The sequence below is a fragment of the Marmota marmota genome, unplaced genomic scaffold (genome assembly GCF_001458135.2).
Source record: "Marmota marmota marmota unplaced genomic scaffold, marMar, whole genome shotgun sequence".
NCBI classification, from domain to species: domain Eukaryota; kingdom Metazoa; phylum Chordata; class Mammalia; order Rodentia; family Sciuridae; genus Marmota; species Marmota marmota.
Genome location: NW_026000026.1, coordinates 504,594 through 530,249, shown reverse-complemented (window position 1 = coordinate 530,249; position 25,656 = coordinate 504,594). Strand labels below are relative to the sequence as shown.

Sequence of the window (25,656 nt, the reverse complement as noted above, 5' to 3'; positions counted from 1 at the left end):
TCAGGGAGGAATGTTCCCCATGGCAGGCTTATCCTGCATCCTGCTTGTCCCAGCCCCCAGATGTCCTTTTTCCCTCCAGGGAAGTCCAGGGCAGCCCTGGGCTAGAAGCCAGGGAGACGGCTGGGTAGGTCTGTTCTGGACCCTCCGTGGAGGCAACAGGCTGAGGAGGGGGCAGGGAGGGAGAAGAGAGCACCCCTGAGGGATGTGGGAGGGGAGGGCCCGGCTTGGAGCAGGGCAGTCTGGGCCTGCTGTCCAGCTGCCCCAGGGCCCTCTCGGCAGGGCCCCTGGATCCTCCAGAGGTTGGGGCCCCACAGCCACTCAGGTAGGGGCAGCAGATGTGGAGCCCACCGGGCTAGAGCGCTGGCAGCTGGCAGGGGACCTGTCAGCCCCTATGGGGTGCCTCCCCTCCTCCCCCAGCCTGGCCTCAGGACTCTCTGCCCCTTCCTTCCAGAGGCCCTAGGGCTATTTTTAACTTGGCTGAGCTGCCAGAGTTGAAGGTGGACTAAGGGGGGAGGGGGAAGGGGAGGAGAGAGGGCCCAGCAGCTGCTGTCCTGTGTCCATCTGCCCAGGGGTCCAGGCATCCTAGGAGCATTGGTCATTCTTTTTTTGGGGGGGGCATACTGGGGGACTGAACTCAGGGACACTTGACCACTGAGCCACACCACCAGCCGTATTTTGTATTTTATTTAGAGACAGGGTCTCACTGAGTTGCTTAGTGAGACCTCACTTTGGTGAGGCTGGCTTTGAACTCATGATCCTCCTGCCTCAGCCTCTGAAGCTGCTGAGAAATCAGGTGTGTGCCACCATGTCAGGTACACTGGTCATTCTTGACCTTAGGGGAAAAATGGCACTGCGTTTGCCACCCTGTCTGAGATTCAGACATGCCTGAGACACAGGTCAAGCACACACACCTGCCGATGCACCCAGGCTTTCACACCGACCCCCTTCCCACCCAGGAACTCACGTGTGGCACACAGAGATACTCAGACCACCCAGACTCCTAGACACACCCACCTGGAGGAACACACAGGCACACACACACACACACACACACACAAGCTGTTGGGGTGAGGAGGAGCAGAGTGAAGGTGAGGTACTCAGGCTGCTCTGGCCCTTCCTAGTACCAGCCCAGTTCCCAGCAGCCCATGGGGGCCTGGCTCCAGGAGTCTCAGACCTTCCACGAGGCTCTCTGCTCACTCCCCACGAGAGGCAGGCTTGAGGCAGGAACCTGACCTGAGCCTTTGGCCTCTCCCGCCGCCCCTCCCCACTCAGCCCCCACACACTCCAGGCAGGAAGCCCCAAGAGAGGTCAGGGGCTGGAAGGAGGGGTCAGCCTGCCTTTCCCTGCTCCTATCTCCCTGCCTCCCACAGCCTTTGTTCTGAGGAGCAGCTGCCTCTGACCCAGGGGGAGCTGGTCTGCCCAGGGGATGCCCAGTGACTGGGCGGGGGATTTTCCACTTCACCAAGTCCAGGGAGAAGAGCTGGGAGGGACAGAGCTCAGGATGCCCTGGTTCCCCTTCCCCTCCCCACAATGTCCACCTCTGCCCCTGGAGGCCCCAGGGCGGCTCCTGGGAGGAATAAGGCAGGCGGGAGACAGAGGCTGTGGACAGGACATCCTCTTGGCAGGACACAGGACGCCAGGCCGGAGGTTCCCAGCCCTTGTCAAGGCCACAGGGGGAAAAGGTCACTGGGGCCTGGGGTTCACCAGTAGTGCCCCAAAGGCCAGTGGAGCAATGAGTGGAGGGGACAGCAGATGCATACCCCGTCCCTGACTTACCCTGTGTCACACCATGACCATTTGGCCTGTGGGGGTGCCACCTGGTCCCATCCTCAGGGAGACCATGTTGTGTGGGCGAAGCCAGGGCCTGGTGGCCACTTCCACCTGGGTCTGTCTTCAGTTCCCTGTCGAGTGCCCACTCGTCTAGGCAAATCTGCTGCCCTGGAGGGGAGGCCTCAGACTGGCCTGCCCCTCCCTTTCCCAGGACAGGAAGGCCAGGTGGACCCCCTGATCCTACAACCCTTCTAGGAGCCGAGACTGGCTAACTGGCTCACTGGCCTGGGAGACGAGGGTCCCAGAAGGTGCCCAAGACACCAGGTGGAGAACATCTTCCTGCTTCACCACACCTGCCTGCCAGGACCTTAGGACCCCTTCTGAGCATGGCTTCTCCCCCCGCCTAAGGCCACAGTGTCACGCCTAACGCAGTGCCTCTGCCATCCGTGCTCACCTTTGCCCAGCTGGCCTAAGAACCAAGTGGGAAAGGTGCCTGCCTCTGAGAGGCACAGAGTTCCTGGGAAACAGTTGGAGTCTAGATTGGCCTGTCTCCCTTATAAGCGGGTGGGAAGCAACCTCCATGTGACTCAGGGCTCTGTTCCTTGGCACCCTCCAGGAGAAACGCTTGTGCTGCTGTGTGGCTCATGCACCAGGAACAGCTCCTCGCTCTCCTAGGCCTCCTCCTTCTTCCTCTCCCCTCATCCTGCGATGACCACTCGCGATCTTCATGTCTTTTAAAATTCAATCTTGGGCTGGGGATGTGGCTCAAGCGGTAGCACGCTCGCCTGGCATGCGTGCGGCCCGGGTTCGATCCTCAGCACCACATACCAACAAAGATGTTGTGTCCGCCGATTACTAAAAAATAAATATTAAAAAAAAAAATTTAAAAAAAAAATTCAATCTTTATTGAGGTACCATTTGCACACATGATACTGACCCAGTATTAAGCACAACATATGACGAGTTCATGACCAACTCCTGTCAAGGCATGCCAGTTCCCATAATGCCAGAGAGTCCCTGTGACCCCTGCCAGCCCTGGTCTGCTTTCTGTCACTACAGGTTAGTCTTTCCTAGGATTTCACGAGAGTAGAACCAAGCAGTCTGTGGCCTTCCAAGCATGGCTTCTGTGCTGAGCAGGCCACTCTGTGCGGCCTCCTCCAGGGACAGTAGCACAGCCTCCACTCCCAGGGCATGGAAATGCCTGGCTTGCTCCTCTTTCAGGGGATGGGCATGGGCTTTTCCAGTTTTAGGCCATTGTGAATAATGCTGCTCTGAACATTTGAGGACAAGTTTTTGTGTGAACATGATTAATTTCTTTAGTAAAAACCTAGGTGTGGGGGCAGGGGTGTGGCTCAGTGGCAGAGTGCTGATCCAGCACCCCCAGGCCCTGGGTTCAATCCCCAGCACTGACCCAACAACAACGACAGACCTCAGGGACCCAGGAGAGGGACTGCAGAGCTGTGTATGCCTCGTTTTCTCTTCTTTCTTTCTTTTTTTTTGTTTTGTTTTTGTTGTTGTTCCTGGGGATTGAATCCAGGGGCACTTAACCACTGAGCCACATCCCTATCCCTTTTTATGTTTTACTTAGAAACAGGGCCTCACTAAGTTGCTGCGGCTGACTTTGAACTTAGGATCCTCCTGCTTCAGCCTCCCAAGCCCTTGCCATTACAGGAGTGTGCCCAGCACCTGTCTGCTGCATGCCTTGTTTTCTAAATCTCTGCCTGCATGTGTTTGCCTGCCTCCCACTGACTGTTCACCTGGCAGGCACTTACCTGTGTGGCTCACTGCCAGGAGCAGCCCAGCACAATTCCTGGCCCACAGAACATCCTTGACAGGAACACTGTGCTGGCAGTGAAGGATGGTGGGGGTTTGGTGATGCAATGTGGAGGGTGAACATGGAGCTGGAGGCAGGGCAGGTCACAGGTGAGTGGGGTGGGTGGTGGTGAGTGACAGCAGCTGTGGATGGGAAGGTGGAGGTAGAGATGCTGCCTTCACCCCTCCTCAGAGATGCCAGGCACTGAATTCTAAACACAGCTCTGCCACCCTGCCTCCTCGGTCCTCCCACCTGCTCCCAGGTCACACCTTAGAGCTTGCTGACAACAAAGCATACGCTCTGAAGTGGCCACTTCCATTCCTCCCTGTGCAGCCACAAAAGCCCCACCTTAGCCCTAGGTGCTCACCTCTCACCAAACTCCCCATTCCAGGGACAGCCTTTCTATTCTACAAATAACTCCCCCATCCCTGCTTTTTTTTTCCCTTTGATACTAGGGATTGAACCAGGGGTGCATTACCACTGAGCTACATCACGAGCCATTTTTATTTTTTGAGACAGGGTCTTGCTAAGTTGCTCAGGATGGCCTGGAACTTGTGATCCTCCTGCCTCAGTCTCCCAGTAGCTGGGATTCTATACAGACATGTGCCACTCTGCCCAGCTCAGCCTTACCCTCTTTGGCTTCTTTCTCAACCAGTTTACATTTTGCAGTCCATTGTTACATTGTTTTGAAAATAACTGAAGTATTCAAACTTCTATCTTTTTTTTTTTTTTTTTGTACCAGGGATTGAGCCCGGGTGCTTAACCACTGAGATACACCCCAGCCACCCTTTTTTAATATTTATTTTTTAGTTTTAGGTGGACACAATATCTTTATTTTAATGTGGTGCTGAGAATCGAACCCAGTGCCTCATGCATGCTAGGCGAGCGCGCTACCACTTGAGCCACATCCCAGACCCTACCCCAGCCCTTTTTATCTTTTATATGGAGACAGGGTCTTGTCCAGTTGCTTACAGTCTCACTATGTTGCTAAGGCTGGCTTTGAACTCATGATCCTCCTGCCTTAGCCTCTGGAGCTGCTGGGATTACAGGCATGCCTCACCGTGCCTGGCTCAAATTTTCTGCCCTTTTATGGCATCCATCCAAGAACCCTGACCAGCACCTATGCTATTGCTCACTACTAGGAAAATCACCCCAGGAAGCCTGTGCCACCAGAAGCCAGACCTCAATGTCTCTGAGCACTTACTCCCTGCCCAGGAAACAGCAGACATCTATCTCACTTGGCCTCCACTGCACTCTGCTACCACTTTTCCTGAACTGTCTGGTGTGGTAAAGCTTTCCCTGCTTCCCTGTCCTCCCACCAGTGTCCGCCGCAGCCTCCTCCAGGCATCTGCACTAGAGCATTCAGTTATCTGCTGGCGTTCACAGGGATTCCTTCCAGGGCCCCTGTGAACACCAAGACCTATGGGTGCTCCCATCCCTGTGTGAAACTCCACAGCACTTGCATAGAGCTATGTGCATCCTCCCATGATTTTTTTTTTTTTTTTTTTTTTAAGTTGCTGANGCAGGCAAACACATGCAGGCAGAGATTTAGAAAACAAGGCATGCAGCAGACAGGTGCTGGGCACACTCCTGTAATGGCAAGGGCTTGGGAGGCTGAAGCAGGAGGATCCTAAGTTCAAAGTCAGCCGCAGCAACTTAGTGAGGCCCTGTTTCTAAGTAAAACATAAAAAGGGATAGGGATGTGGCTCAGTGGTTAAGTGCCCCTGGATTCAATCCCCAGGAACAACAACAAAAACAAAACAAAAAAAAAGAAAGAAAGAAGAGAAAACGAGGCATACACAGCTCTGCAGTCCCTCTCCTGGGTCCCTGAGGTCTGTCGTTGTTGTTGGGTCAGTGTTGAAGGATTGAACCCAGGCAGGGACCTGCCAAGTAGGCAAGTGCTCTACCACTGAGTTACATTAGTGATCCTTCTGGATACTTTAGCTCATCTCCAGATGACTTATAATAACTGATACAATGTAAATAGGTGTGAAACTGTATTGCTTAGGGAATGACAAGAAAGTATGTGTTCAGTAGAGGGGGAAAATTTTTTCCCAAAAAAATTTTGGATACAAGGTTGATTGACTCTGAGGATGGACAGTTGCACCTCTCTGGAATTTTCTGACTGAGAATCCTTCAGTGGGTGGCTTCCTAGAAGTGACCGACCTTCCGAGCTGTGGCTCAGTGGTAGTGCACTTGCCTGGCGTGTGTGAGGCACTGGGTTCGATTCTCAGCACCACATATAAATAAATAAAATAAAGGTCTATCAACAACTAAAAAAAAAAAAAAAAAAAGAAGAAGAAGAAGAAGTGACTGATCCTTCCTCCTCCCCACCCCACAGTCACTTCCACCCCCACCCTGCTTTCTTTCTTTCTTCAATACTGGGGATCAAGCCCAGGGCCTAGCATGTGCTCTATCACTGAGCTACATCCCCAGTCCTTTTTAAATATTGAGACAGGAGCTTACCAAGTTTCCCAGACTAGCCTCAAATTTTCAAATCCTCTGCCTCAGCCTTTGGAGCAGCTCACATTCCTGGCTAGAAATGACTTTTATTTCAAACTCCCAGTCCTCCTGGGAGTCTGAGAAGTTCCACCAATCTTTCCACCCCCATTCTAGCCTCCTTCCTGATGCTCAAGCTCACTGGCCTTGCCCTCAATCCTCCCAAACTACCACATTCCTCAGCTCTAGTGCTCTCAGGCTCCCGGTCCACAGTCTAGTTCGCAGGACTAAGTCCTGTCTTTCTGGTCTCAGCTCCTGATCCTAGAGAGGCCTTCTTTTGGGTCAAACCTTTATTATGCCTTCAGTAAGTATCTGCTGATTAGATTATTATTATTATTATTAATTATATATTTTTATTTATTTATTTATTTATTTACTGAGAATGGTGAAAGGGAAAATAGAGAGGGTAAAGGATGGAGGATTAAGTCAGCACCAGATACAGAAAATGACAAGGGAGAAAGAACTACCTTCATCCTGTCCTCTGGTATCCATGGCAGGAGACCCACTCAGGCAGAAAAGGGAGCCCACCCAGGAACCTAAGGGACCCAGGAGGCTCCAGCTGCTCTTCTGACCCTGCCCCCTACTCAGGTTTGTGCACGGCCTGGGACTTTCCAGGGGGCCTAGCCACTGACCAGGAGCCTTTGCTGGGGCGGCCAGGGCACCCAGGCATTTCCTGTGACGCCTCCCCTTCCTTAGGCCCAAGCTCCAGGCCCTGCTTCCTCCCCCGCCCTGGGGGCTTTCCACAAAGCCCAAGGCCTGCTATTTTTAGATGAGGGAAAAGGACCAATTTCTGGGCCCATTCCTTCCCCCACAGGAGCTGGGCAAAAGGAAATTGGGGCTGGGGTTCAGCCAGGGGTGGAGGACCACCCCTCCTTGCCCCAAACCTATTCCTAGGCACACCTGGATGGCCAAAGTGCTCCAGCACAGAGGGACAGCTCTAGGGCTGGGTTCCTAGTTTGGTGGGCAGAGGTGCTTTCTCTGGGGAGAGGGCCCCAGGGAGAGGATGGGCTACCGCCCATTTCCTGTGGCCTAGCCCCAGCACTTCAAAGGCAGATTGTGGCCCTGTGGTCACTCTGGGCTCCCACGCAGCCAGAGGGGCTGGGCGGGTCCATGCACCTCCGGCAGCTGGCCCAGCTCAGGGCAGCTTCAAAGCCAGTGGGAGTGGGCAGAGCTGCGGTTAGGCCCTCCCCAGGGCTGGGGGCACAGCAGGGCCTCTCCTCTGCTTTCTTCCTCCTCTTGTACATCTTCCTGGGTGGGCTTAAGGTGAAGGCCCACTTTCCTGACCCCCAGAGCCTGGAGCAGGGCCTGCCTGTGGATGTGTCTGTGTGTCTGTGTGATACAGGTAGGTCTGGCGGCCTTGTCTGGTGACCTGGAATCCAGTCTCAGTTGCAGAAGTCAAGGTGAGGGGCACCCTCCCGGATCCTGTAGGGCACGCTCCGTCTCTTCACCCCTTCCTTTTCCCTTCCTGTTTCGCTGCTGGAAGCCCTGGGGGTGGGTCAGGGAGGGAAGGGCAGCAAGGAAGAAGGGCTTGCCTGTCTGGGCCTGCTCAGCCTCACTGCCAGGCTGTGGTGGGCTTGACATCCTGCCAGCTTCCCTGCCCACAGGGGTGGGGTGGGAGAGCCACGGCCTTGAGCAGCCATCCTGGAGTCCAGCAGACACTGAGAACAGAAAGTGCCTGGGGTGGGTGGGGGGATAAAGCTCTCAGGGTCCCCTGGGGTCAGCTCTGGGACAGTTGCCGTTTTTAATCTGTGCAAGTGACTTAGAAGGAGCCGCCAGGGCCATAACCTAGATACGCTCAGAGCAAGCTCAGGAGGTGCGCCTGCTCTCCTGGCTGGTGTGCCTGGCGGGTGGGGGCCCTGGGTGCAGTCTTCGAGTGGTGGAGCAGGCCCTGCTGGTCCCAGGTTTACCAGCTGCCTTGCAGGGTCCCTACTCTTGGCTGGCTCTCCCTACCCCTCCCCGTTGGGCTCCGAGTTCTCCAGGGACCATCAGCTCTGCAGCCTGGGGTCACAAAGGAGCCCCACCCCTGAGCTCACAGCCCGGAATGCCAAGTCAGAAGCTAGCTTCCCACTCACCCATCCTGGTAGGTGGGAGCTGCTGCCCAGAGGCAGGCGTGGAGCTAGGGTCCCCGCCAGGGACCACTAGCCTCTGCCAACACAGCAGGGCTCAGCTCCAGCCCTGGCTTCACACTTTGCTTTCCTGCTCCATGCGACTGTCCCAGACTGTGAGGGTTAGGAGCTGTGCAATGCTCCCAAATTCTGCCCCACAACCACAGGCTCAGTGGATGGAAGGTGAAAGGATGCTGGGCAGGGTGCGGGGTCATACTGTGGCTCTCCTAGGGCTGCATGTGGACTCTTCCTTCTGTGACATTTTACGCAGCCCTACCACCAGCATAATTTTTCCAATTCCACAACTTGGAGGAACCAGGAAAGGGGGGCAAACTTTGCCTACTCCAGGCATCCTGGCCCCCTAATGGAGTAAGCATCTGCAGGCAAGACTCCTGGCTGGGACCCTCTGGACTGATCATGGTCCACTGGGTCCAAATTAATCTCCTCTTTTCTCTCAGGGCCAAGGCTGACTGTCCAAAAACCAGGCCATAATTTCTATCTGGTAACCAGGAGGGCCTCAGGTGGGTCCCACACAGGTGAGGGGTTCCCTGGCAGGCAGAGTGACTCAGAAGTCAGGATCAGTCTGTGTTCAAATTGATTCACAAGGAGACAGACAAACACTAAGAGTTTGGAGCCGCCCTAGGCTCCTATTGAGCCTGCAGAGACAAGCCCCCCTCCAGGGTGTGCAGGATGACAACCAATCTCTCTGTGTTAAGAGCACACCCTTGATGAAGCAACAGACGTTCAAGAATCCAGCATACAAGAAAAGAACTCAAAGCAAGGGTCCTGAGAAGGAGGCAGGTGTACTGCAGTTGCTTTTGCAGAGAGAAAAAGTCTTAAAGCCTGCAGAGGGATACCTGAGGCACTAGTGCATGAACACTGGTGGGGTGGGGGAAGTGGTTTGCAGCCACATGCCAGCCAGCAGTGAGGCTCATGATATATTGTGGAGAAAAGCAAGCTACAGAGTGTGCTTGATACATTCTGTAAAGCAAATGACAAAATAACCCCCTCCACAAGACCTATGTGTATGTACATGTTTGCAGGCAAAAGGGAAGATGTGAAAGGAACAGACCAGGCAAACAACTCTGGGCAGTGTGGAAAGGACATACATATCTCAATGGTTGCACTGGGAATATTATGTTTTGAATAATAAGTACTGCAGATGGGGGTGTATAGCTCAGTAGTGGAGTGTTTGCCTAGCATGTATGAAGCCCTGGGTTCAATTCCTAGCACTGTGAGGGAAAACAAGTTCTCATCTTAACCAAAACCTGGGTGTTGCAGATAAGGCCCCTCCTCTGAGGGACTCCCAAGCCAGGGGGAGACTAGCTTCTAGACATACAATGACCCTTCAGTTTGTGTCTGGGGCCCCAGAGATCATCCCAGGAGGAGGGCCTTGGCCTGAACAAGCCCCTGGTGGTGGTGGTGGGGGTGGGGGTGGGGTGGGGATAGGGCCGACTACACTTGGGAGTCTGCAGGAAAGGTGTAGATTACTCTCCACCCAGAAAGAGAGTGGTGAGCCCCAGGGAACAAGGATGGTGTCACATTGCACAGGCCTTCAGGGCTCTGGACTCTAGCCAGACTCTACTCTGACCTAAAGCAGTCCCCTTCCCACCCATTAGTGCATAAGGACACTTGGGACTCTGAGGGACACTGGCCCACACTCACAGAGAAGAGTAGGTTGGGTAGGGGAGCACAAAGTTTCAATGGGCATCTGAGTGAGGAGAAACGTGGCTTCTCTCCAGACCCTGGTGAGCTCTGGCCCTCCACCTCCTCCTCTCCACAGGGTGTGGACTGGGTGGCCACAGGCTTTCAGTGTGGCTGCAGACTCAGGAGGATGACTGGCTGCTGCTGCTGCTTTTTAAAAAAAAAAAAAAAAAAAATATATATNCTGGGAACCAGGAAGGAGGGCTCCCTACCAACCCCACTGTCCTTCAGGCTCTGGGTAATTAATTCTCTGTGACTCCAGATGTTCAGCAGCTGTCTTGGCCATTTCCGCCCCTTCTTCTGACCCCGCATCCGCCAGGAAATGTCCCCTCCTGTCCTTGGGCTCCAAGCCACCCCCACCTTCCCTGCACCCCATTTCCTGAGCAGAGGCATTTGTGTAGACTTGGCTCCCCTTCTGCAGGGTGGCATCAGTGTTCCTAAGACTAGGGCACGGCTCCCTGAGTCCAGGGCTGTGGTGGTCTGTTCCCACTGAGCAGCACACTCTCTGCCAGGGCTCTGATCCTGGCTCTGCCCCTCTGGCCTCTGGGGCTTGTTTTCTCACTCTCCTTTTCTTCCTTCTCCAAGGTTGGCTCTGCCGACTTAACAGCATAAATCAAGGGCCTCCAGGGAGGCTAACAGAACTGGCCAGGGAGGAAGCATTGCCTCAGTGGGGGAGGGTGGAGGTCCAGGACTAGCAAACCCCGTGGGGGTGGGATGCATGTTAAGATGACTGCCTGGAGTAGGGTGACCAAAGGGGATTCCATCAGCCCAAGTGCAGGGACAGAACCCCCCAGCCCTGCTGCACTTCCCTGAGCAGAGGGGGTGGGGAACAGAAGGTCACTCCTGCCACAGCTGGTCCAGGCCAGGGGGCTCTTCTGGAGAGGGGACTGCTCCCTTCCTGTCACATGCTTTCCTGTATCACCAGAGCTGATGGTTCTGGGGCACTTGGGCTTCTGTGGGCTGGTGGGGTCAAGGGCCAGGCCAGAGAAGGCATGGAGTCCCTGAGGACTAGCGGCTCCAGTCTGCTGACCTCTGCTCTCCAGAATCCGGTCTCTGATCTCCCCCCTCCTCTAAGGGCAGGTGGGCCTGGCTGGGAAAAAAAGCCTCCATTTCCAAAGAATTCTCAGAGCAGATGAAGCAGGGAGAGTGCCCCCAGGAGGACAAAGCCTCTCCAGGGTTATCTTTTCCCAGGAATCAGAACCAAATGTAGTATCTGCACTTGTGGCACAGACCTGTAACCCCAGTGACTTGGGAGGCCAAGGAAGGAGGATTGAAAGTTCAAAGCCAGCCTCAGCAACTTAGGAATGCCATAAGCAACTTTGTGAGACTAACCCTGTCTCAAAAAAATAAATATCACCCCCCCCCAAAAAAAAAAAAAAAGCAGAACACCCTCTTATACTTTTTTTTTTTTTTGTACTGGGGATTGAACTCAGGGATATTTAACCACTGAGCCATATCCTCAGCCTTTTTTATTTTTTATTTAGAGACAGGGTCTCACTAAGTTTCTCAGGGCCTCACTAAGTTGATGAGCCTGGCTTTGAACTAGTAATCCTCCTGCCTTAGCTTCTCCAGGTTGCAATGGGCAAAAGGTGCAACTTATGCAGTAGAGGGGGAAAAATAAAGAATGTCCAAGCACTTCTGCTCTTTTCATTGCTTTACTCACTCAAATCACTCAATACAATTTCACTCTATAGGTTCTTTTTTAAAAAAATATATATTTTTTTGTTTTAGGGGGACACAATATCTTTGTTTTACTTTTATGTGGTGCTGAGGATCGAACCCAGTGCCTCGTGCATGCTAGGTGAGCACTCTACCACTGAGCCACAACCCCAGCCCCTCACTCTATAGCTTCTTAATTAAGAAAATGACAATCCTTAATGCTGAGCACTGCAATAGACATAATCAATTCACAGCAAACAATTCTAAATTAATTCTAAGCACTGAAAACACACTTAATCATGACAGGCTAAGGACAGACATTCCCTCTGCATGCTAAGCTCAAGTGTCAGATCAGAAGTCTCCAGCCTTAGGCTCTGAGTCCAGCAGATGCACACTCACTCAGACCACGGTGATCAGGTCAGGAGCCAAGGCAGGCTTCTCCTGGGATGGGGCTGACAGCCGGCTGAGGAGAGGGTCATAGAGAGAAGTCATGGCTCTCACCAGGGTCAAGGTGTGGCCACAGAGTTTGAGAGCAGTGAGGAAGGTGCAGAGGATCAGCAAATGATAAGAATTGGGATGTCAGTCTAGGTCCTCATCAGCTCTCCAGCATGGGGGCATCAGTGTCAGTTGGCTGAATGTCTGTTCATTTGCTCTATCATTTATACTAAATTTGGGGGCTTCTGACCACCCTTTCAATCCCTATCAGCTGCCACAGATTTATCAGTGATATTATTTGCCTTTGGTCCCCACTCTGATTTTCTTGTCTCTCTCCCTTATTGGGGAGAGGACAACATGCCAGAGACTTCACTCTGAGTTTGTCAGGATGGGGAGAAGTGACTTCTTTATGTCAGGCTAAGCCTGATGATCATATTGGAGGGCTCCGTAGGCATGCCTGGTGAGACTGCAGGTTTCAAAGTGAAGTTTTTATAATTGCGTTGCTTAGGCTAAGGCCTAACACCATCCTTATACCCACCTACTGGGATCATAGGCATGTGCCACCAGGCCTGGCTTGTACTTGAATTTCAAACAAACAATTTTTAAATACAGATGCTCTTTGACTTATTATGGAGTTATATCCTGTTTAACCTATCATAAGTTGCAAATATTGTAAGCAAAAAGTTCATTTAAAGCCAGGTGTGATGACACACATCTATAATTCCAACAACTGGAGAAGCTGCCTCAAAATAAAATAAAAAAGGCTGGGGATGTGGCTCAGTGGTAGAGCACCCCTAGGTTCAATTCCTAGTACTGAAAAAGGAAAAAAAAAAGTATATAATACACCTAACCTGCAGGTCATAGCTTAGTCTAGCCTATCTTAGATGTGCTCAGAACACTTATATTAAACAACAGCTGGACAAACCATCTAACAGGAAATCTATTTTATTTTACTTTGCAGTACTGGGGTTTGAACCCAGTGTGCTCTACCACTGAGCTACATCCCCAGTCCTTTTTACTTTGAGACAAGTTCTTGCTAAGCTGCTGACTGGCCTAGAACTTGTGTCCTCCTGCCTAAGCCTCCTGAGTCCCTGGGATTCCAGGACACACCACTTGACTGACTACAAAGCTATTTCATAGTGAAGTCTTGAAATCTCATGTACCAAGAGTGAAAACAATAGTTTAATGGGTACACTTCTATGTCCACTGTGAGGTCAGGGATTGCAATACTTGGAACATACTCATAAAGTATTTGCTGCTTATCTGAAATTCAACTTTAACTATATATTCTGTACTTATTGGAAACCCCGAGTGTGTGTGTGTGTGTGTGTGTGGGGGGGGGGGATCAACTAATCCTTGTCCCATCTGCAGCTCCTACAGACAGCAGCATCCCTTAGCTGATCCCAAAGCCAGAGGGGGCTATTTAGACCAGGTGGTTTTCCAACCCAACCTAGAGCAGGGGAGTCAGAGGGGGCTCTTGAGCCCCTGAATCTCTCTTCCCCAAAGCCTGGTGTCTCAGGCTAGCCTGATTCTCAGGCTCTGAAGTCTGTTTGGGTTTTCCTGGTTCTGCATTTTTGTTTCTGATCTTGGAAATTATTAAATGAGTCTCCTGAATGGTGCCCAACTGGTGGCCTCTACATCTGCCCCTTGACCCTCAAGTGGGTTGGCCCTCTCCAGTGTATGAGAAAAAGTCTTGAGAACCACCAGAGCCCTCAAGAAAAGAGGAAGGTACAGCTTGTGGAGTGGTCTGAAGGGAAGGGGCGGCTCAACCAGGGACTGGAAAAGAGGAACCCAGCCTGGCAGGACCCACCTGGGGAAGGTCTTTGCTGCTGCTGATGCCAGTAAAAAGAGGATCCAGAGGAGGTGGGGGAGGGGAGTTTCCAGCCTGCCCACACTCTCTTTCCTGACAAGGAACGGGAACAGCGGCAGGAGCTGCAGGCCAGGAGTAAATTCTGCCTCCTTGCTCCAGCAGCAGCCCTGTTTGACCTGGTCCTTGAGGGGAGGTATACACCAGGGGACCCCAGGGGGTGGGTTATCCCCAATAACCTTGGAGGTGTCCATTTGTGGTCATCTTCGGTTAAGAAAGAGGGAGGTCCTGGGGCAGGACCTGCCGAGGGCGTGGCTGCGAGATCTCGAGGTGTCAGCCTCAGGGCGGGGCAAAACTTGAGGTTCACACATCGGAACCTTTGTGTGCCCGTCACTCTAGTATCACCTCTTCCCTCAGCAACAGTGACTCACAAAGCTGGTCTGTGCCGGGTGGATGCAGCCTCCCCATGGTCCTGGAAGGTCTAGGTCACAAAGGCCATTAGGGTCTATCCAGAGGAGGTATGTCCAAGGCTGCCCCGCGAGGCGCTCGCCCCCGCAGCCGCCCGCTGGGCCGGGCCTGGGCCCCCCTCTGATACTTAGCCCAGTGACTGGGCCTCGGATAGCACAGAGCCTTGGCACCAATGTGTGTCATCTGCTTCGTGAAGGCGCTGGTACACGTGTTCAAGATCTATCTGACTGCGAACTACACCTACAACTTCCGCAACTGGCCAGTGGACTTTCGCTGGGATGACGTGCGCAGCGCAGGCAGTGGTCACCGCGCACTGACGTGTGCTGCTGCAGCAGCGGGTGTTTGGCTACTGCGTGACGCGGCACTGGGCGGGGATGTGCAGGGGCGCCCTCCGCATGGGGCTCGAAGCCAGACACAGTGCCTCCTACAGCAGATCCGGGAGCTGCCAGGGCAGCTCGCCAGTTACGCGCTGGCGCACTCACTAGGCCGCTGGCTCGTGTATCCAGGCTCCATGTTCCTGATGACACGCGCACTGCTGCCGCTACTACAGCAGGGCCAAGAGCGCCTCGTGGAGCGCTACCATGGCCGGCGCGCCAAGCTGGTTGCCTGTGATGGCAATGAGATAGACACCATGTTCATGGATCGCCGCCAGCAACCTGGTAGCCAGGGCCATGGCCTGCGCCTGGTCATCTGCTGCGAAGGCAACGCGGGCTTTTATGAGATGGGCTGCCTGTCAGCGCCACTTGAGGCCGGCTACTCTGTGTTGGGGTGGAACCACCCTGGCTTTGGCGGCAGCACAGGCGCGCCCTTCCCGCAGCACGATGCCAACGCCATGGACGTGGTGGTGAAGTACGCACTGCACCGCTTGCACTTCCCGCCCAAACACGTGGTGGTCTATGGCTGGTCTATCGGTGGCTTTACAGCTACCTGGGCCACCATGACTTACCCAGAGCTGGGTGCACTGGTGTTGGATGCCACCTTTGATGATCTTGTGCCACTTGCCCTGAAAGTCATGCCCCACAGCTGGAAGGGACTGGTGGTACGAACAGTGCGGGAGCACCTCAACCTCAATGTTGCAGAGCAGCTGTGCTGCTACCCTGGCCCAGTGCTGCTGCTCCGACGAACGCAGGATGATGTGGTCAGCACCTCAAGCCACCTGCCCACCCTGCCACCCAGCGACGTGGAGGGCAACCGTGGTAATGAGCTGCTTTTGCGCCTGCTGCAGCACCGATACCCAGCTGTGATGGAACGTGAGGGCTGGGCTGTTGTGACCCGCTGGCTTCGAGCCAGCAGCCTGGCACAGGAGGCGGCTTTCTATGCTCGCTACCGTGTAGATGATGAGTGGTGCCTGGCAACACTGCGTTCTTACCGTGATTGCTGCCAGGAGGAGCTGGAGGACCAGGACTGGGGGCCACATGGGCCTACTTTCCCCTGGCTTGTGGGCCAAGGTCTCAGCCCACGGCGGCGCCGGCAGCTGGCACTATTTCTGGCACGCAAGCACCTCAAGAATGTGGAGGCGACTCACTGCAGCCCACTGGATCCCAAGGACTTCCAGTTGCCCTGGGAACTGTAGCGCATGGCTCCCAAGGCTGATGCATTTGGGTACCTGTACACCTTCCAGGCCTTAGGACCGTTCCCCTTCTACACTCCCAACCAGAGAAGGTGGTCCTGCAGGGAGTCCTGACCTGGAGTCTGGGGAGGTTGGGTAGTATGTGTGGATCATGCTTACCATTCCCTGGGGTGTTCAGACCTTCCCTCTGTTTTTCTATACCTCCCTCTTTCCTCTCTCTTCCACAAACAATTTTGGACACATGTCCCAGTTCCCAAAAGGAATGCAATGGTGAACCTGACCCAATTTATGGCAATGCTGTGTAATGGGTGCCTGTCATTGCAAAAGACTGTCAGGAACAGGCTCTGGGGCCACAGAGAGGCACCCTTAACCTGGCCTTGGTTTTGGGGATGGTTCCTGAGAAGAGGATGTCCACTCAGTGATTAAGTGTACAAGTTGTCCCTAGCTGTGAAAGGACATTGGCATTGCAGGGCGACAATGTCTCAGCAGGTAGACATTTTTAGTTGCTTTGCAGGGCTGCCTTCCCACCTCCACATTCTGTGGGAGACAGCTCTTGGAGACTGCAGACTTGGAGTAATTTGGCACAGGATGGCACAGGGCCTAGAGATAGCTGCACTGACTACTCATTGCTGGGCCTACTCTCGGGCCAGGCTTGGACTTTGTTCATGGCTCAGGGATGCAACACAGAATGTGAGAAGGCTTCTGCTCACTACTACGTCTAATGTAGTGGCTTCCTCAAGCAGGGAGTGTTGGCTGTCCCTGTCATCCCCAGCCTCTTGTGGACAGAGGCTGGCCAGGTTGGATTGAATAAGGTGGCAAGTGGGATGATGTATTATTGGGCACCCCTCAACAAGATATTATCATATGGTAAGTACCCTGGATGTTATGAGTACTAGAAAAACACCTGTGGGAGGAGGGGAGCCAGGTCAAAGTAGGAACAGCCAGATGAAAGTAGGCTTCCAGGTCTGGTGTGTGTGTGTGTGTGTGTGTGTGTGTGTACCAGTACCTGTAGTGGCCTAGCTGGAAGTGGGGAGTACAGTCAGCCTAGGGCAATCATAGATCTGACAGGGTGTGAATACCACTTACTTCCAAGAGTGAGCAAGGGCCAAAGAAAGAACATGGTGGGACTTGTTTTAGCAGCTGGTGCCTGATGGTCAAGCCTCTCTCCTTTGAAGTCAGGCAGGATCTTATTCCAAAATCTCTGGAATCCTGGTAGCCCCTCAGCTAGCTGAATGACCTTGGGCAAGTTACCTTGGCTTCGGTCTCTTCATTTGTAAAGCCGCGAGGGTGCTAGTACTGGTTCACAGGTTGTTGTGAGAAGTGAGAAAACTGTGGGGTGCACACACAGGGTTAGCCTGCAGGCGCGAGCGAGGAGGTCCCCGCAGTGTCCACGTCTGTGTGAACTCTGCTGGCGCAGACGCGCTACATCAGGCAGGGGTCTAGGAACTGAACCACGGGGCGGGCAGCGGCGCCTACAGGGCACAGTACGAATCATGGTCTTTTTCTGCGCAACCCTAAACAATTGTGCTCACAGAGGACAATCTGAAAAAAGAAAACTAGGACAAAAAAGACTTGCGGGGGTTGGGTGGAGAGGCCGACTCCCCCCCAAGTCAAGGGTTGGGCCTTGGTAGGATCTCATGGGTCTGACCCGCCCAAGTGCGCGGCCAAGGCCCCTGGGGGCAGCTGCACACACGCCCCGATGGTTCCGCGGGTTCAGTGCCTCGCGTCGTACGCCAAGTTAGACACGGTCCTCCCGCTTCCCACCTCTCCCGGGCTCCTGCTCTGACAGCCGTTCTACCTGTGCGTCTCGCTGGTGGACTCAACCTGGGAGGGACGCCTCCAGCCTCCACTTCCGGCTTTGCCTGCAGCTTTGGCCTATCAGGGCCACAGGGGTAAAGGGAGGCGGGACCAAAGACTGCTCTCATTGGACGCCGCCTGTAGGGCCGGGACGAAGGCGCAATACACGCATAAGCGGAAGTGGGTCGGCGCGTCGATGATTACGTGCTGCCGCGGCGGGCGGATCGTTCCGCTGGCTCTCGAGTGCTTGGTGGGCGACTCCCGGTGCCGCCCCTAGGTACCAGTAGCGCTGGTGACCCAAGCCCGGACGCCAGGTGCGGCCCGGCTGGCGCATGAACATGGACTCCGCCGGCCAAGGTACTCGGGCCCGGGCCGCCCCGCATCCCGCCCCTCCCGGGTCCCGCTTCTCGGCAGCTCGGGCCCCTCCGCCTCCTCAGCCTCTGCCCTACAGCCCCGCGGCTCCGCAGTACCCGCGGGCCCCTGACTTCCTTGCTCGCGACGGTCGCAGTGTGCATCTTCGGCTTCTCCCCAGCGGCCCTCCGGACCTCCGCTGGGACTGGCGTCCCCCGCCTCTCAATTGGGTTTCCCTCACTCCGGGCGGCTTCCGCAGCATCATTCACCCCCTGCCCTTGTTGGCTGTGCCCGCCTCCGTCCCTGCGCAGGGCGTCGGGGATACCCAGGTAGCCTTGGACCCGGGCTTAGTGTCGTGGGCGGCTCCTGGCGGCCAGAGGAGGTGAACCAGCGTTGAGCGCCGCGCCCCTTGGGTGGGAACGCGGCTCCTGGCTCTCATGGGGTTGCCTCCTGGGAAGAGGCTGGAGTGAGTCAGGGGCACACCCCGCACACCCGGCCTGTTTCCAGAACAGACGCCCAGACAGTATGAGGTGGCTACTGAGGGGTGTGGAATGGGCCTAGGAAATTAAGATCTTTTGTGTGTGTGTGTGTGTGTGTGTGTGTGTGTGTGTGTGTGTTGGTACTGGGGATTGAACCCAGGGACGGATTACCTCTGAGCCACATTCCCCAGTCTTTTGTGTTTTTTAAAAAAATATTTATTTTTTAGTTGTAGTTGGACACAACACCTTTATTTCACTTATTTACTTTTTATGTGGTGCTGAGGAACGAACCCAGGGTCTCACACTGGCGCTGTACCGCTGAGCCACAACCCCAGCCCCTCCTTTGTATTTTTTGAGACAGGGTGTCACTAAGTTGCTTAGGGACTCGCTAATTGTCCAGGCTGGTTTTCAACCTAAGATCCTCCTGCCCTAGCCTCGAGAGTCACTAGAATTACAGTTGTGTGCCCTGGCCCGGGAAATTGAAATCTAGAGGAGATGGTACAAATATGTCTTCCACTTTGGGGCTCTAGAAATGGGATGCTGAATACTGCATAGTTATAACTACTTTGACAAGTTCAGGAAGCTTTTTTTTTTTTTTTTAACTGTTTGGCTTGTATCAGCATATTAATTAATCATTGGAATTCCTGAGTTCTGATACATTTTGGAAGTTTTCTTGCTTTTGGTGGCTATATACAAAATAGTTGAGTGTAGAATTTCCAGCTCTGATAAATTAAGATGACTTTTTAATGTTTTACTTGCATCTTTAATTGAGGTGAGTATCACAGTTTTCTGATCATGGGAATACAGAAAACACTTGAGCATTTATGATGTGTCAGACAGCCACCATAAACCTGTTTCTCAAGTGATTTATTTATTTATTATTACAGAGTGACCTTTTGAGATTGGTCCTTGCGTTACCCTCATTTTGTAGATGAGTATAGTCATTGAGAGTTGAGACTCACCTACCCCCTGCGGTTTAGCTCACTAATCTTTGTCTATGGCAGCACCTCTACACTTATTTTCTGTAGTACCATTGGTAAGATATTTTCCTGATTTTAATCCCTTCTGTAAATTAATGATGAGTTCAGTATCTTGGTTTCTATCTGGGGGTGATTTCTATAGGACCAAGTTTTAGCTTTATAGGGGAAACTGTCAAAGTGCTTCATTTCTTAAAATATGGGAGAAAACTTGTAGTGATTTTAAGGTTCTTACTGAACTTGAGTCTCAATACAGTGAATGATGAAATAAAATAATGTAGGTTGATTTCAGTTAAAAATTAGAATCATTGATAGAAGAAATACTTCTTTTATTTCATAAGCACTTGTTGAGTGCCAGAAAAATGTGCAGCTTCAGCAGTGTGGGACATGTGAAGAAAACAAGATGCAGCCAGTTACTTTTACTTTTTTGGTACTGGGGATTGAACTCAGGGACACTCAACCACTAAGCCACATTCCCAGCCCTATATTTTGAATTTTATTTTTCTTTTAATGACTACTTCTGAAAATTATTTTTAGTTGTAGATGGACACACTACCTTTATTTTATTTATTTATTTTTAATGTGGTGTTGAGAATCTAACCCAGTGCCTTCACACTTGTAGGCAAGCACTCTTCCACTGAGCCACAACCCCAGCATCCTCCACCCCCAGCCCTTTTTATATTTTATTTTGTAACTGGGTGTCACTAAGTTGCTGAAGCTGGCTTTGAATTCGCAGTCCTCTTGCCTTGGCCTCCTGAGCTGCTGGGATTACAGGCATGCTCCATGTTGTCCAGCAGCTAACTACTTTAAATATAGCATCATTGGTTTTAGTGCATTCAGTTTATTTTTAGTAGACTCTTTAGAATTTGTACAGTTGACAAACTTTACTTTATTTAAAGATACTTTTCCTTCTTTCCAATCTTTATGCCTTTATTTTAATTGGAATACAACATACTATTGTAAGCCTTTTGTTCACAGAAAATGCTGGTTAAGAGGGAAGATGTTTTCAGTGTTGATTGTATAAAAAAGTACTAAACAATAAGTCATATATTTGTAGTTGGAGAGAACTGAAGTAATGTTTTTCCTTATGTTGAGTCTTCTGGGCCTTTAGTGCAGACAAGAAGATACACTTAATGTGAAGGAAAAATAGCGACTGCAGGAATTAGAACATGATCCAGTGTGGCAAGGTGTGGGGAGGCAGTACGCCCCCTTCCCACCTCTGCATGTGTTAATGTCTGGCTGTGGGATGGGGTTCAAGAATGACATCAAAGGTGTTTTTTGTTTTGCTGGTTTCTTGCAGTGGCTGGATAACTAGCACATGTTCCTTGTAATTTTAGCATGTCCCTGGCAGACCATTTGAGTGCAAGGTGTTGCTTGTGTGTTTATGGCCATGTTAAACTCCTTTGCTCTAAAATGCAAAGTCTGTTAGATTCAGCCACTTTCTTTATAGCCAGGGTTTTCTGCCTTGGAAGATAGTATTCTTACAGGGAAACCAGGGTTTGGCTGCCTTGCCCAGTATTTCGCGTGCTCCAGCAGCACTGGGGGTATTAGGTTTGCCTCTCAGGTGGCTTGAGAAGTACCTGCCTTCCATCTGATGCCCAGGCTGTCTTCACAGGTCTTTCACAGAGGAGGCATTGCTAGTCTCTTTCCCTCTACCTGTCACCTGTCCCATCACTCCTGCTTCGTTTCTGGTGGAGAACTCCACCCTGTTTACTTCCCAGTTACTTGACACTTTCTGACCCCATTTTTGTTGTGGCAGATATCAACCTGAATTCTCCTAACAAAGGTCTGCTGTCTGACTTCATGACCGATGTCCCTGTCGACCCAGGTGTGACTGCCCGGACTCCTGCTGTTGAGGGTTTGACGGAGGCTGAGGAGGAGGAGCTGAGGGCCGAGCTTGCCAAGGTGCTGTGATTTGGCTGTCTGTCCTGGGGTGTTCATGAGTCCAGGCCATCTTGGATTAATGAGGAGCCAGAGCACTGCCTATAGTCTGAAGGAATTGCCCTGGGGGATTACCCACCTACTGTGTTCCCACCTATTACATGTTTATCTCCTTATGTGCCCAACTCTGTGGAGTAGACTCAGAACCACTGGCGGTAGAAGTAGACCCTAATCTCTACTGCCTCTGCCTGGCACTTAGGTTTTTAGGGGAGCATCTACTCAGGTTTGACCTCTGAGCATGCTGTCTGCTGGGATGTTCTCCATTGGAGTTAACACTTGACAGTGTTTTTTCCCTTTTTTTTTTTCTTTTTTATAGGGGAGTTACTGGGGATTTACCACTGTGCCACAGCCCCTCTTATTTTTTATTTTGAGACAAGCTTTCATAATTTGCCTACGCTGGCCTGGAACTTTTCTTTTTTGTACGAGGAATACCAAAGGTGTTTAACGACATCACATCTCTAGCCCTTTTTTATTTTGAGAAAAGGTCTCACTAAGTTGCTGAGGCTGGCATTGAACTTGCCATCCTTCTTTTGCCTCCCGAGTAGTGGAATTATATGCATGGTCACTATACCTGGCTTTGACAGTTGTTTTTAAGACCCTAGGAATACATATGCCTTAATTTTGTTTTGATGGTACTTTATTGTTTTGAAGGTAAGAGTCCCTTAAGAGTAAAATAGGAATTAAGAACAAAAGTCTCCTGCTTCCTTCCTGGTGGAGACCTCCACCCTGTTTACTTCCCAGTTACTTGACACTTTCTGACCCCATTTTTGTCGTGGCAGATATCAACCTGAATTCTCCTAACAAAGGTCTGCTGTCTGACTTATATATATATGTGTGTATTTTTAAATGTTTATTTATTTTTAGTTGTAGTTGCACACAATTCCTCTATTTGTATGTGGTGCTGAGGATTGAACCCAGGGCCTCACACATGCTAGGCGAGTGCTTTACCACTGAACCACAACCCCAGCCCCTGAATTTTATTTTTTAAGACAACTCCCAAGAGTTAGACTTCAATCCATGATGCCAAGTTTAATGTTAAATATCTAACCTTGGTGCCTATCTGGACTGAATTGGGGCTCTGCAGGCTCCACGCTTTGCCGTGGGCTTCTGTCATGCTTCAGAGCCCTCCCAGTCGGCTTCCTTCTGCTCTTTGTGTAGGCCTCTCTCTGTCTTCAGAGGGCAGCTCTGTCCTGAGTGTTCTGGGACCAGGCTTGAGTCTAAGCAGAACGAGTTGAGCCGTTGGACCTTGGTCTTTGGACCAACTTTGAGACCAGGAGGACATCATGGAACTATCTTTGAATTGAAAGGAGGATGAGGGAAAAATAGCTTGGGCTTTAAAGAGATTTTGCTTTTATTTCAGAGTGTGTCAGTTTAGAAACTGAAGCCACAGAGTGTTTTTCAGAGTTGAATTACAAGATGAAGAGGTTTTGGGTCATTTAAAAGTTTCAAGGACTGGGGTCATAGAGCAGTGGTAGAGAGCTTGCCTAGCATGTGTGCGCACTGGGTTTGATCCTCAGCACCACATAAAAAGAATAAAGGTATTGTGTCCATCTGCAACAACAACAACAACAAAAGAATGCAGCCTTTCAAAAAAAAAAAAGTTTTAATTTGCATGCTCCCCAAGACAATTAGACTACATGCTCTTGCACCCTGTTTCAGTCATTGCATTTGAATTTTTTTTTTTTTAACTTGGAATTGAACCCAGGGGTGCTTAACCACTGAGCCACATCCCCAGCCCTTTTTATTTTTTATTTTGAGACGGTCTTGCTGAGTTGCCGTTGCTTAGGGTCTCGTTAAATTGTTGAGGCTGGCTTTGAACTTGCAGTCCTCCTGCCTCAGCCTCCTCCCAAACCAGTGGGATTATAGGCATGTGCAACTGTGCCTGGCTTGAATTGTTTTCTAAAAAGTAAACCTAGTAGTAAGTGGGCCCTAAGCTGGCTTTTTTTTTAGTTGTAAATGGACATAATACCTTTATTTCGTTTATTTATTTAATGTGCTGAGGATCAAATCCAGTACCTCACACATGGTAGGCAAGTGCTCTACTACTGAGCTACAACCCTAGCCCTGTTACAAAATTTGTTTTTAGTTGTAGATGAACAAAGTACCTTTATTTTACTTGTTTATTTTTATGTGATGCATGTGTGATACTGAGGATCGAATCCAATGCTTTATGCATGCTAGTCAAGTGCTCTACCACTGAGCTACAATCCCAGCCCTGCCCCCACTTTTTAGGAAAGGGATTTTTTTGTTTGTTTGTGTGTTTTTTTTTGGACAGGGTCTTACTGTGTTGCCCAGGGTGGTCCTGAACTCTTGGGTCAAGTGATCTGCCTGCCTTAGCCTCTCAAGCAGCAGGGGTGACAGGAGTGCCCCACCATACCTGGCTGAAAGGGAGTTTTTTATAACAACTGCTTAACATAGAAACTGGCTTCAAAGGATGCTCACTTCAGAATTCTTTCATTTTTGAATTTAAGACCTGAGAAAATTCAAGTCCTTATTATCGGGAATCTTTGTGTTACTTGACTCAAAACTGCCTTAAGCACAAAAGAGAATTTACTTTTTGGCTTGTGTTACTGGCTTTTTTTTTTTTTTTTGTACCATGATTGAACCCAGGGCACTTTAGAGACAGGGTCTGGGATTACAGGAGTGTATCATGGTGCCTGGCTTGTGTAACTGGCTTTTGCCAGGGTCTGGAGCTGGCCTCGGAAATACTTGTGTTGTCATAGGAATGTTTTTCTGTCACCTGGGTCTCTGCCCTTCAGTCTTTCTGCTCTGCTTCCTTCTCAGTGCATAGGGGATTCCCCCATAGATGTTGCTGTGTCCAAGCTGAGACCCAGAGCTCAGTGGGAGAAGCTGCTTCTCTCTCATGCATATGCCCATTCCCTGGGAAGAGCTCTGACAGGCCTCACCTGGTCACCCTGAGATACCTCTCACTGCTTTGATGACTTTTGATGACAGCCTCACCAGAAGTGGGGAACTTGGTCAGATTAAAAAAATGCTGCTGTAGATGCTAGTCCTAAAAATAGGTTATATTTTTGAAAGCAGAAATTTGTTACATAATTCTGAGAAACGTTATTGCAGCATGGATGAGGGTGTTGGTCACTTCCTGAAGTAACAATGGCCCATCATGTCAACTATGTGCTTTGCAGGTGGAAGAAGAAATTGTCACTCTACGCCAGGTCCTGGCAGCCAAGGAGAGGCACTGTGGAGAGCTGAAGAGGAGGTTGGGCCTCTCTACCTTGGGGGGGCTGAAGCAGAACCTGTCCAGGAGCTGGCACGATGTGCAGGTCTCTAACGCGTAGGTACCATGCCTGGGGGGCATGCCCTGCTGGTTGGGGAGAGTGGCTCTGCCTTGCAGGTGGAGAGTATGAGTACTTGGAGACCAGATACTTTCAGCCACAGGGATTGAGCAAGTCTGCTTGGGAACAGCTAGACAGAGGCTTTGAGTCAGGGATCATACCCGTATTTACTTAGAGTATACATGTTCCAAAAGGTAAATGGACACGCTAGTTGCCCAAGCAAAAGTTGGCAAGAGGAAGGTGTTTCAGAGTCCATATTAGAGAGAGCACCTGTTAGGTCCTCAACGAGAGTGAGTTTTCTAGGTCTGCTGACATGAACATGTTTCCTCTGCTGTCTTCTGTCATGGCCCTGGCCCCGTGGCTTCTCGACACAGCATGTCTTTGGAGATGAAATGTTTCTGAAAGCTGTGTCTCACAGGACAGGACAAGTTTTATTTCTAAAACCTCAGTTGTGGAAGCCCAACACTCCTGCCTTGGGATATTATAGGTTTTGAGTCCCAAAGGGTGGCTGTCAGAGCATTCTGGGGCTCAGAGCTATGCTCTCCCAGCTCCCCAGAGCAGTACTGCCTCTGGAAGCCTTCTTTCTCAACAAAAGATCAAGGCCATCTTGGTGTGGTAGAAAATGAGTAGTCAGCTCCGCTCTGCCAATGCCTTAGCTGGCCTTGGCTTGTTCTGGGGCAGGTTGGAGGGCAGGTTGGAGGGCAGGTGCTCCTGCCAGCTAGTCCTTCTGTCTTCAGAAGAAGTTTCACCAGCAGTTCAAAGCCCGAGGTTAAATCATCCTAAATATTCACCACAGACTTTCTGTTTTTAGCTATGTGAGAACTTCTGAGAAACTTGGAGAGTGGAATGAGAAAGTGACCCAGTCTGACCTGTGAGTGCCTGTGCCATCAAGCCCTTTCCTCCGTTCCTCCTTCTGACTCCCTGGGGTGGGGAAGTTGTGCACATTTGGCACCAACTGCATTTTAGCATATGCTGGCTATTTTTC

The 25,656-nt window shown here is 51.3% G+C and overlaps 2 protein-coding genes across 18 annotated transcripts in view; both read left to right on the top strand.

The window, feature by feature from the left end:
- Positions 1–7,276: 7,276 nt before the first annotated feature.
- Positions 7,277–25,656, top strand: part of Tpd52l2 (TPD52 like 2) — a 31,038-nt gene continuing 12,658 nt past the window's right edge. The window contains exons 1-4 of one of the 17 annotated variants that reach the window (XM_048810594.1): positions 7,279–7,424; positions 21,194–21,339; positions 24,522–24,670; positions 25,483–25,542. In XM_048810594.1, coding sequence (XP_048666551.1) covers positions 21,238–21,339; positions 24,522–24,670; positions 25,483–25,542 — 311 coding nt within the window. In that variant the 5' untranslated portion in view covers positions 7,279–7,424; positions 21,194–21,237. Of the gene's footprint in view, positions 7,425–7,463; positions 7,483–16,674; positions 16,698–17,798; positions 17,985–21,193; positions 21,340–24,521; positions 24,671–25,482; positions 25,543–25,656 lie in introns of those variants that run through there. The other 16 variants (XM_048810593.1, XM_048810595.1, XM_048810597.1 and 13 more) reach the window with 16 other exon arrangements.
- On the top strand, positions 13,560–16,125 carry Abhd16b (abhydrolase domain containing 16B). The gene has a single exon (XM_015478179.2). The coding sequence runs from the start codon at positions 14,433–14,435 to the stop codon at positions 15,831–15,833; it is 1,401 nt and encodes a 466-aa protein (XP_015333665.1). The 5' UTR covers positions 13,560–14,432; the 3' UTR covers positions 15,834–16,125.

What these genes read in the sequence shown, in the direction of transcription:
- Abhd16b (XM_015478179.2), top strand. Translation starts at nt 14,433, where the DNA reads ATGTGTGTCATCTGCTTCGTGAAGGCGCTGGTACACGTGTTCAAGATC.